The sequence below is a fragment of the Lethenteron reissneri genome, chromosome 27, assembly GCF_015708825.2.
Source record: "Lethenteron reissneri isolate LAM-NWPU_2019-01 chromosome 27, ASM1570882v1, whole genome shotgun sequence".
Classification (NCBI taxonomy): domain Eukaryota; kingdom Metazoa; phylum Chordata; class Hyperoartia; order Petromyzontiformes; family Petromyzontidae; genus Lethenteron; species Lethenteron reissneri.
In genome coordinates, this window is record NC_083805.1 from 15,523,823 (window position 1) to 15,536,160 (window position 12,338).

General features: G+C 49.1%; 1 protein-coding gene across 1 annotated transcript in view; it reads right to left on the reverse strand.

Annotated features, from left to right (window-relative positions):
* Window positions 1–12,338, reverse strand: part of LOC133348644 (transforming growth factor beta receptor type 3-like) — a 29,159-nt gene that overhangs the window by 14,909 nt on the left and 1,912 nt on the right. The window contains exons 2-11 of the mRNA XM_061561578.1: window positions 11,148–11,285; window positions 10,294–10,459; window positions 9,562–9,751; window positions 8,667–8,814; window positions 7,307–7,487; window positions 5,041–5,127; window positions 4,164–4,522; window positions 2,509–2,658; window positions 1,421–1,489; window positions 1,079–1,270 (exon numbers count right to left, since the gene is read on the reverse strand). Of these exons, the coding sequence (XP_061417562.1) occupies window positions 1,079–1,270; window positions 1,421–1,489; window positions 2,509–2,658; window positions 4,164–4,522; window positions 5,041–5,127; window positions 7,307–7,487; window positions 8,667–8,814; window positions 9,562–9,751; window positions 10,294–10,459; window positions 11,148–11,285 (1,680 nt within the window). The remainder of the gene's footprint in view (window positions 1–1,078; window positions 1,271–1,420; window positions 1,490–2,508; window positions 2,659–4,163; window positions 4,523–5,040; window positions 5,128–7,306; window positions 7,488–8,666; window positions 8,815–9,561; window positions 9,752–10,293; window positions 10,460–11,147; window positions 11,286–12,338) is intronic.

Below are 12,338 nucleotides of genomic sequence, written 5' to 3' on the forward strand. Positions count from 1 at the left end.
ACTCCAGGAGAGAGTTTGTGTAGTTTTGCTTCGTTGAAGGGCGGCCCAGACTGCAGGTGCTATTTACGATATGGTCTATCCTGCCCTCTACCAATTGAAGACAAGGGGAACTTATTCTCCGTTTCCACAAGATTTGATTTAATTAAACAAATCATCATCTTCCTTCTGTCCTCTCACCCGGATCCAAGATGGTATTCCTCGTCCTGTGCTGCCTTTAAATTACAAACTGTCACGTGGTCTACAGTTCGGGTCACATGGCCACAAACCGCACTCCTGAGATGTGTCTGGAATCTCCGAAATACGTGAAGGAGATGTGCACATCCGCCTGTTGATGTTCTGATGATGTTGCTGGTTATGCGCACGTCTTGAATATTCGAGGATAAAATTACTGGTGCACATCAGAAACACCATCGGACCCCTTCAAAATATTTACATTTAAAAAAAGAATCTGCTGATAATGTAAAACAGACCAAGGGAGCTTGCTTATGACACTGTAAATGTATAGGAAGATTCCGCATTGAGTCACACAGGGTGTTGGAGAGAGTTCCTTCAGCGAGCACCTATCACGTTTGACGGGGCGCAACGTGTGGTGTGGCCAGCATCATGCCTGGATGGCCCCCAAGTGGTGCTTGGTGCTGAGATTTACACAAAACAGCAGGTATTCATTGAAGGCTTAGCCAACCTAGGAGATGCACATAACAATTTCTGATATAATTTTGCCACTCATCTTAGCTCCAGATGGGAAATCGGAACTCGGCGCACTAACTGGCATACTACCGCTCCCCACAGCACAGACACACACAAACACACAGCACACGTAAAGCACAAACACACCAAACAGATTCCTATCTTATTTCAACTTGCATAGCGCCCTGACCAAGGCAATGAACAAAGAATTAGCTATTTGTACAGCAGAATTAGCGTGATGAAATGAGATGAGTTGATGCCGAGGAAGATAGTAAATTAATTTGATGATGTGCGAAATAAATGATCGTGAAAGTGACGGTGAGTGGTGAACGGACGAGCAAGCATGATGAATGCGGAGGGAAGTTGGGAAAAAGAAGAGATTGGCGCTCACCTTCACAAAAACATCGCTTCCCGTTTGCACCAAATCCGTAATGGGCTGCATGAACTCGGAGTCCTTGAACAGGTCAAACGAGTAGATCGAACGGTCCAAGAATTCAGGCTCCGTCTGTTCATTGATTCCCATGTGACCGAGAGCGCCGTGCGGGTTTGGTGGCGAATTATTAAAAGGTAGGGGGCAGTTGAGCTGGAAAACACAAGGAGAGACACATATCATCATCATCATCACCAACAACGATGACGACGACAACGACGTGACCATCACTGCTGTCACCATGGTCACAAAGCGGCGAATTCAATGATGCACTGGAGAAGCAATCGATTTTTATCGTCTTACGTTGACGGTTCGCAGGATTCCTTCGCCCTCAAACTCGGGCACGTCGCCCGGATTAATCCTGATTTGGATCTGCACAAAAAAAAACATCCACACACATGGGATACAACCGACGATTAATTAAACTGTACGCTAAACGCATGACAAAAAAAGACTCGATCGGCCGTTCACCCACGCACACCACGGAGGGCAAGCGCTGCTCATGAGCACACCCGGTCGTTATGCGCAAGCGTCGGGATGGACACTGAACGCCGCCGACCGCCTCTGCCTGGCTGGCAAGTTCTGAAGCTTGCAAGCCACTATTTGACCTTTCGGATCTCGCCGGCAAATGGGGCCCAGTTGCGCGGGTTTTTTGTGCCGATGCGGGGGCCTCCGTTCCTGACGTGTTGATGGAGTGCTCTGATCAATAACATCTGTACAGACCAACTGTTTTATTAAGAAGCCTGGCTTCTGCTGATAAAACTCATAGGATGAAAAGGTTTACTCAACTACAGTTATTTAACACGAGTCTGGAAGGCCCAGTATCTGAAGGACATTTCTATTTTTACAGGGAAATACAGAATGGAGGGTCGACGCACGAGTTTTGTTTTCCTATTGGGGTAGCAGCCATGAGGGGTCGCCAGGAGTCATGCGAGCTCACCACATACGAGTTGCACAAATAAACAAAGGTCGACGATGACGTGCACAGCGATGCATCACGAGCGCGAGGTTTGAGTGTGGACAGTGGCACCACGGCTCTCGAGGGTGCAGACGGTGCAATTGCACCAGGGCCAACGGGGCTGGAGCAGCCCAGGCACCCAACCAATGACGTCAATTGGTCAGTGGTGGGTGAGTGGCATTTCATTCCTTGCCCCCAGGAGCCTCACGGAACACCATTCATCGGATTTTTTTTATTTACGATGGCGGATCGGAAACACGCAACACTGGCTTCCGTCGACTACAACGATCCCCATACATAAATACAATTCCGAGCGCGAAGGCTTCGGGGGAAGTTGGCAGCCTTCAGCGGGCCCTCCGTGCCATCTGCAACAACGGCCACCGGGCCCCCCCCCCCCCCCCCCCCCCCCCCCCCCCCCCCCCCCAGCGGGCACCTGGTTGGAGTAGGAGATGAGGCCGTCCATGAGGGTGAAGTTGGAGCTACAGTTGTAGTAGTCTGTGTGCAGCACGAAGTGAGTCTCATTCTCCATCGCCACGCACCGCTCGTCCAGCAGCGTCAGGCGCAGCGGAGTGCCGCCCACCAGCTGCACAAGCAGTAGTCGGCACGGCAACGCGCAGACATGGTCAGCTGCGATTGCGCGTGTAGCGGCGAGGCGACCCGCCGGTTCGTGGACCGGCGCTAAACGCGATTGGTCAGCGAACAGTGGGGGAAAATCAACGCGCGTGCAGCGACGATGACTTTGACTAATGACACCAAGCGCGAGTGACTGCGATGGGACGAAACCAACGAGTCTGAATGAAGACGCAGACCGAGGCGATTTACTCAATTATTGGAGACCACGGTGCAACCAAGGAAGGTCAACACACAATTGGCTATCTGCGTGTGCGTAGGTATATGAAAAGATTTACAGAGTTCAACGATCGCCTGACTTGATAATAATTACATGGGTTGGAGGGGGGGGGGGGATATTTGCTCACCCCTTATACCACCATCCATTAGGTAAGAGTGTGTTTGACAGAATTTTCAACTGCTTTAGGTCGACGAGACTAAGAGAACGATCAAATGAAATCCCCAAACTAAGACCTCAGACTACGACTGTAATAACACTCCCAGCTAAGTTTGACACTGGCCCTGCCTGTAAACACTGTCCACCTGGGTCGTCTCACCCCTCCACGTGCTCTCCACTCCAGCTCTCCTACTAACTAACACCCTCCCCAGTCAGCCCCCACCTCGGTGCCGAGTGGCTCCTTCTCTGCTGTTCCTGCTCTCTCCCCCCCCATAGTCTGGCATTTCCTTTCTCCGGCCGTCCACAATGGCCTCCCCCCATTTCAAGTCCGCGCTCAACGATTTCGCTTCTTCCGCTCTCCACTTGCGACTTCCTTCGCGACTTGTCTCTGTTGGTTCATTGCCGTGGCCCGTTCTCCCTTAGACCCCTCGCCCCCCCCCCCCCCGCCGCCCCCCCACTCCACGTGTTTCTTCCGTCACACAGGATCCTGGGATGCGCTCTCATATTAGATTGAGATCATTTGGCTGCCTGTACATCGCCACACGATAAGCCATTTATTGAGCTATCATTTGTGGCCTGAAAAAGAAGTGATCAGCTCAGACAGCCTTATCTGCTAAAATAAAAATTGTTTGGTTTTAGTTTATTGGTTTATTTTTTGTGATTTGCATACCTTGCCTATACTTTAAACTCCTATTGTTGTTTTGTATTGTTTATTGTTGTAACTTTCTGACCCACCCCTACTGAACATCTGTGAAAAAGAGCTTTATAGGCCATCAAATACCTCCAGCAGAAAGATTATGATGTGGATTGTGTTTATCCTTATTATATAGAAATACATTTTCATAATTGAGATGTTCATTTTTACGATGATGATGACGACGGCAGTGTTGACGATGATGATGTTGACAGTGATGCTGCATATACCGACATTTGTGATGTTTGCGTAGAGATTGAAGACAATGTTACCGTTGTGCTACAAGGACGACGACTATCGATCAATGATGATAATTACGACGACGTGAACGATGACGACGATTTTAATATCGACGATGTCGACCTATCGTGCGCGAGCGAGCACTCACAATGGACGCTTCCTTCCACACGCTCACGGTCATCTTCGTCTCCAGGCAGCGCAGGGTCACGCCCATCTCCACCTCCTTCTCCAGCACCACGTCCCCGTGGCTGTCGTGCTTCATGCCCAGGCCCGGCGGACGGTTGTGAGGGTTTCCCGAGTCAGAGCCGTCTCTCTCCGACGGGTTCACCGGCCACAGAATATCTTGCCCCAAAGGGAACGAGGAGAGCATTTTCTCATCCAACGGATAGATCTCCTTGCCGTGCTGGGACGGAAACAGCCTGACGTCTCCCAGATCAGGGAAGGCGTGGGCGGGGATGTTTATTTGAAGTCCTTCGCCATCGGGGCTGTGGGTGTGGTCATCGAGGTCTGGAAAAAGAAGACATAGGATTTGCCATTAGATATCTGACCGAGAAGGCCCAACAACAACTAGGCGTGTGAACATCGGCAGCGGGGAATCAAAGGCAGCCAACCACCCCCTTGTGTGCTGCGACGGCCTTTGTAGATGCTGGCGAACAGCACTTGGTCCATATGGGGGATATTATTTGTCTTCGTTTCATGGGAAGCGGTAGCACAGTGGTTCGCGCACTGCGCTAGGAACACGGCGACCCGAATTGGATTCCTGCACATGGTCAACATCGGTGATGGATATCTAAACTGGTCATGGGCCTCTCCTAGGCCGACTCAGCATCTGGTGTTGTATGTAAACATCAGAACTGGGAAGACCAAGGTGGCCAGGTGTGCTGCTGGCCACACCACCCCCTCATGTGCCATGCGGACCTGAATCGATCCTCGCGAACAGCTCTTGCCCACAACACTGTCAAGGTCTACATGGGGGATCTTTGTCTTTGTGCGTGCATGTGGTACGTCTGTGTGTGCAAGCATACCAGGTGAGGGTGGAGGGTTTCTGTTAAATCCCTTTTGAGGTTGGAACTTGAGGAGAGGCACTCTGTCAACCTGCACATCTGCCAATTCTGAAAACAAAATCACACACAGATAGAAAACAACGGACAGATACAATCTTACACACACACACAGACAAATACACATGCACAATCTCACCAAGCTGGCAAGGCTGAGGCCCTGGGTTCGAATCCAGGTCTCAGCCACCTGTTATTATACCAGGTGCTAAAGTGTAGCGAGGTGATGGTCTCAGGTCACGAATTAACTTCACGGAACAAAAACTCCCACATCAATTCTAGTCAGGACAATTTGTCGATTGAGTTTAACCAATCGACTGAAAGTTATAAAATCGATGACTTCGGGCCAACTAAAAATAGCAACTACCCCATCACATCCAGCGTGACGTGGCCAATGGTGTCGATGACATCACCAAGACCCCCCCCCCATTTCCGGGTTATCGAACCGATAATTAATCCGTAGAGTCAGCGATCACTGGGATGACCGAATTACCCAGCTCTAATTACTCAGTTAAAACTATTTGTTTTTACCATTTAAGGCCCACTGAGATAAACAACTCTTTTTCAGAAGTGACCTGGCCATAAATGATAGTTCAACAAAGTGGCTTATTTGGAAATTTATGGCAGCCTAAATACTATAAACACATGATGTTGATTCTAAATGTAGTGGGGGAAAACTGGAGGACCTAGAGAAATATCCATGTAACCACAAGGAGAACATGCAAACTCCAAATATACAGGTGTCAGGGTCGGGATCGAGCCAACGACCTCCTGTACAAGAGGGGAGGTAGTTAACATCTCCCCACCGCAGAACAATTTAGCTTGTCACTATATTCCACAAACTCCATCTCCAAGGGCTAAACCACTGCAATTTGATAACCGTGCAATGCACACACGCGCATTGCAGGGCATAAGGGGTGTGCCCCCCCAGTGTTGAAATTAGGCATGTTGAATTAAGGGGACTTCAGGAGTAGTTCTGCAAAGCCAACTTCATGGGCCTTCTCTACCAAAATGTCACCCTGCTCACCATGTAAGTTCTGAAAAGATATCTCGCAACGCTGATAGCACAATTGCTCACAATTGTCTCCCCGCGCCACCCCTCAAAAAAATGTAAATCCATAATCATAACATAAATATTACATCTGTTATAGGTTCACATATGAGAGGTGAATCATAAAGTTTGTGGCCTGACAGGAGGAGGAATAGTGCAAGAAAAAAGGGAAAATTTTGCTAATCCGGATTTTTTAGCACTCGAAATGTATGGCTACAGAAGGATACTACATCTAAGCTGGACCCAAAAATTGACCAACGTAGACGAAAAGGGTTGCGGATAGAAGAAGACAACCTGATGATGCAGGCAGTGATGAGGAAACTGGCACTATTTGGGACCCATATGTAGGATGGACAACAGGAAAATTAAAAAAGTGTGTTCTTTGGAAAAAATTAAGGAACCAGAAAGAGAGGAAGACCTAACAGAGAATGGCTTCTTGATGACGACATAACAGATTGGTGCCACAAAGATGTGGCATTACTTGAGCATATTGGCACAAGACAGAGGAAAGTGGAAACGTAACGACACATGCAGTGGACACATATGGGCTATTTGTCCATCGGTTGTGATGATTTCACAACAATAGAATAATGGTCATGTTCTACATGCATTGGGTGGCAAGGTGGTGACTCTCATGCCATCGCTCGGTGCAAGAAGGGCCTAACTTCGAGCGCCTTGCTGTGTGGAGTTTGTATATACCCCCCCCCCCCTCTCGCCCATCTGTTCTGCATGGGTTTCCTCCCGTTGCTATAAAAAAAACTTCACACAATGTAACTGGTATTTGCCAAAAAAACCCCCCAATGCAATCGACTCAATTCGGATTACACAGGGCAATATCGCCACCCCTACTGCAAAACATTGGCAGGACCCTCTTTGAGACGAACAAAAAGAGTCTTGAGACTCAAGCGAGGCTTTCCTGGGTAAACAAGCACAATAGTAATAAATAGACACTCCAAGCCTAAGACGTGCCATTTAGACTCTGTCTTATCGACAGACATGTTCTTCACCTGAGGACGGCTGCTTGCGTTGTGGCCGAAACGTCGTGAGAATTATTTTATTATGCTTTATTTTTATTATTTTATTACTTCCCTTCTACGTGACTTTACCGAAAGAACCAAGAAGATGAATAGTAATACTAATAATGCATCCGTCAGCACAGCCAGCACAGCTCACGTGGGGTACCCAGGTCTGCAGGGATGGTCAGGCGGATGTGGTTGGCCTGAGCGACCAACGTGTAGGTTGCCACGGGCGACAGGCCCCGCCTCTGAGCCCAGCCAATGAGGTCGCGGTTGGGGCCCATGAGCTCCTCTCCTTGTATACGCTGCACCGTCATTAGCTGCTTGTGGGTGACGCGGCCAGACGTCTGGAAAAATGAGAAGTGGCGTTTGGGTCGAGGCAAATGGAATTCAAAGCAGTGCGATGCTCACCTGTGTGTGTGTGTTTGTTGGTGCGGGAGTTTAGTGGTTAGCGCAATAAACTTCGAACCAGGCGACCCGAGTTCAATTCCTGCTTAGGACCAAAAACAGTGAAGAATGATCGACTTAGTCCTAGGCCTCCCATAGGTGGACTAGGCCTTAAAAATGGTGCTATGCTTAAACATCAGCACTGGTAAAACAAGCGGCCAGGCGTGGTGCTAGCCATCCACCTCCTCATGTGCCGTACCGGCCTTCATTAGGTACTCGCGAACAGCACTTACACCCCAACATAGCTGATATACAAATGTGTCTATGTATTCGGCATTTATATATGGTCTCCGATAAAAAAAATTTTTAAATCTCATTTTACATTAACGTTGTATTTTTCCCATTGGCTTTTATCTCATGACAAATTTCATTTGCCACATTCGCCTAAATGTAATAGGAGCATGTAACGTGCCTGTAATTCGTATAAGCCCTGGAGGGGAATTTTTACACGCTCAATTCGATTCATCTATCGTGCGCGTGAGAGTTGATTTTATCAACAAATGGGTGCAATTAACAAAAACAGCTCGACACATTCATACATAACACTGCAGCCTTAAAAAGAAAAAAATAGATAATAGGAAAGATGTGGAGCAATGGTACTTCTTCATCATCATCATCACGATCCATGGGCAGATAGCCCATAGGTGTAAATTACAAACTCTTTGGTTCTTTTGGTAAAGTCACGTAGGTATAAAATAAAATAAACCACGACGTTTTGGGCGCCGACTACTACTACGTGTTAAACTGACCGAAAGACATCCCAGGACAACTACCTCGAAAAGAGGACGATGTTCAAATCAAATCAACCTAAATCTTGACAAAGCTTTCGTCGTGATTTTTTATTTTATTATTTTTCTATCTACGTGACTTTACCAAAAGATCCAAAGAGTACAAATCAACCTAGTTCATCACAGAATAACAGTGCAGTCTGTAACACCACCGGCTTTAAACGAGAAACAAGAGGACGATCCTGCGAAATCCAAGACAGGTGGCAACCCTCGAGATAACTGGAACGCGCGCACCTACGTGTGCGTGCACGTGTGTATGCGCGCATGCGTTCGTGCCCGTGCGTCGCGTACGCGTGCCGTGAGCAGAGGCAGGCCAGCCGCGGTGTGGATCACCCAGTTAACAGGCATCGGGCAGTACAGCAGCAAGACGACCTCCCGCATCACCTGGCCCCCACGCGGCCCCACGTCCACCTCCACGTGCACGTCCGTCTGCAGGCCGCTGCACAGCAGGGAGCGACAGGAGGAGGAGAACGTCACGACAAACGGGATATGACGTGGGGATCATCACGTGCCGTGGTCTGTGCAGCGCCTTGCCACTGGTCGAGAGGAATAAAAAACTTTCAAATGGCGAAATACACTCGTGTTGATGATTAAACGTCTCCTACGTCTTTCTCGTGAAAATTATCGGCACCAGCTTTGTCCAAGGAGATGTGTTTCGGTTATATGGGTCAAGATGTGAATCTAGAACAAAGGGTCTCCTCACTACACCAGGCAATAGAGTGGGCACTCATTTTGGTGGACCTGTGGTTATCACAGTGCGTTAACCACAGCGCCACCACTCCATCTTTGCTACGTAAAGTTAGCATAACATAAATAACTGGTGTCGTGTGGTCAACATTATTATGGTTGGACCATATTAATGCCAATTAGTGCTCGGCAGATGGGATGCAGCGGTGGCAAGATGTTATCTCCCTCGCCTGGTATGCAGGAGGTTGTAGATTCGATATTTGAAGTTTGCATTTCTACCCGTGGTTGCGTGGATTTTTCTCCGCCTCCAATTTTTCCCTCCATTTTGAGAATCAACGTGCGTTTACAGTATCTGGCTGCTATAAATGTCCATGTCATAAGCCACTTCACTGAGGCATCATTTGTGGCCAGGTCACTTACCTGGTAAAATAAAAAGTTTAGTTTTTAGTTTTATTAGGGTTAAAAAGGGGATGTGGTGCGTGCGTTGCCACATCCTCACGTCAAAGGACCGCTGCTTGGTGCTTCCACCTCCACAATGTGGACATCCTGGCCGGGGTGGAGGTCGGGTGCCGTGTGGGGCCTGGGCGACCTCTGACAGCCGCTGACCTCCTGCCTCTTCTCCAGCGAGACGAGGAAGCGCTGCGAGAGGAAGCCGTCCCGTGGCGAGCACGTGCCGAGCTGCGGGGGGTCTGTGAGGCAGAGAGAGCGCACACGCGGGAAGCAACCCACTTAAGCACGTGGGCTGGTGAAATGGAGAGATGCTCAAATTCTGGGAGGCTCAACCTAGACACATGGTTCGCTGGTAGCCCCTCCCCTCCATCAACCCCACCCACTCGGTCGCTAGCCCCATTCACGAAGTGAAGCAGCATCCTCCTCCCCCTGTCTGATGCTGGCCTCACCTCCTCTTGCGCATAGACCCCGCCCACTCCAGTCAACCCTGACCAGGTAGCTCCACCCACTGCCCAAGTAGCTCCACCCACTACTCAGGTAGCTCCACCCACTACTCAGGGAGCCCAACCCACGAATGAGGAAGCCCCGCCCACTTTCCAGATTGCCTCGTCCACTGCTCGGGCAGCCCTGCCCACAGCTTGCCCACCGGCCTCATGAGTTGAATATGAACCATGGTATTTAGTAGCTTCTGCATGGATATTAAAAAAAACCATGATAGGCAAACAAAGAGGGAAATATATATATATTTTTTATGGGAGTGAGCTGCATAGGAGAACCTCACCCGCACTCAGCCGGATGTAGAAGTGGTTCGCCTGGTCGGCATGGCGATATGATGTGACTGCACCAAGATGTCTGACACTCCAGTCCAGCAAGGCCTTGCCCGAGCCGACAGGGCTGGGCTCAAACACGCGCACGCACGCCCCATGCACATGCACGCTCTCCGAGGCCTGTGCAACAACACAAAGCGGGCATTTAATGCATGCGGACGGTCAAACATACAACAGCGTCTCAACGACGGTGCGCATGCTGGAAAGCCCATTTTGACCGAGAAACCAAGTAGGCATATTCGGCTAAATTAAACGAGCAATCGTAACAGCAATTTTAACACGCTCCTGACGATTGGATGTTCGGATCAGAACTCGTATTAAACAATGCCACGAACCTTTAATAACCTGGCACGTTTGTTCACGTAACAAATGTATTAATTGGTCATGTTAGATGGAGGAGGGATTACGACATACATTTTTTTACTTTACTTACACAATCTGACCCAAAATCAATTACGAATCAATCATGACAGAAATCTTAGTAAGTAAAACAATGTTCTTGAAGTAAATGTGCAAGGTTGGTCAAACGTTCCATATCTACCGTTCACAAATGTAGACATTTCAATGAAAAGAATGGACATCGAAAGCAACTCTTACTTTGGTTTGTTATGTCTGTGTTTAAACAGCATTGCAATGTTGTGCTTTCGTTAGTGTAAAGTTACTACGGTATCGGCACGAGTAAAAATTACAGTTGCTATCGAAGAACACCATTGATTTTCAGTATCAGATTTGACTGTGGTGCACTTAAAAGTCCATGAGCTTTTTAATGAAATAAAAAAAACTAAAAAAATTTAATGAAAGGCCTCACGTGGACAATGCAGTCGAGGAGCCCGGTGAGGCCGTCCGTTTTGATTCGCCAAGCGGTGTCACCTGGCGACGCCAGGACGAGTGTCATTGGCCGGAGCGAGTCTCTGGCCCCACCCTCGGTGCTGATGTCAACCGTCACCTGAACGTTCATGGAGGACACAACAACAACAACAAGCCATCAGCACGACGGTTGCCAGCTGTGGTTTATTGGCAAGAAACACCACCGCCTAACACGTTGCCAATGGTTCGCCTGGCCGGCATGGCGATATGATGTGGCCGAGTCCCACAGCTCTCTCCGTTGCCATTCGTCTAATCAGTATTAAAGTGGATAGACCACAATGTAGGCCTATGCATTGCAAGGCAGAGTTGACCTCGACATACATCACTGTTTGCCACCAGTGTAATACACAGGGCTTGAACTTGGCTCACCTGGGATGGAGGCGCAAGTACACGAATCACTGCACCGCCACTCCCCAAACAAAGACAAAGGTCACCCGTATAGGTTCAAAGACTGGTGAGGCAAGTGCTGTTAGCGAGCACCTATGAAGGCCGGTATGTGACGCTGTTTACAAACCGTACCAGGTACTCATTCGAGGCCGAGCCAACCTAGGGGATGCCCAGAACAGGTTCAAATAATCGTCACTGGTGTTGTCCATGAGAGGGAAACGAACCTGGGTCGCTGGGATCGTAGCACAGAGTGCTAACCGCTACACTACCGCCGCTCCCCACACACACAGTCTCTGCGCTCGCAGCGTAAATACCACGTGAAACGCAGCTTTGCATCATCACCAAGTTGTTTACGTACGAGTCAACTCAAAGTATACCGTTGATTAATAACACTTTAGAGGTTAATTAAACCGCGCGTTTTCTTCCCAGGGGGTAGAGGCTGCAGGGCGCTCTCTGGCACGCCCGCTCACGCCCGTGCACACCCGCGTGCACCTGCACGGCGAGAAGGTCCCAGGTGAACACAGGAAGCACTGGCCCGGCCGTGAACCCGCGCACACATCCATCAATGCACGCGGCACACGCGCACGGCTGCTCGAGTACCTAGACGCTGCCGTGGCGTATCGGTCAGCGCGAACTCTGGACAGAGGTCACAGGAGGTTTGAACTCTCGGCACGATGGTGGAATGAATGGGTACATTATTATTATTTTTTAAATCCTCCATGGCCTGTGTCTACCCCAGCAGCAT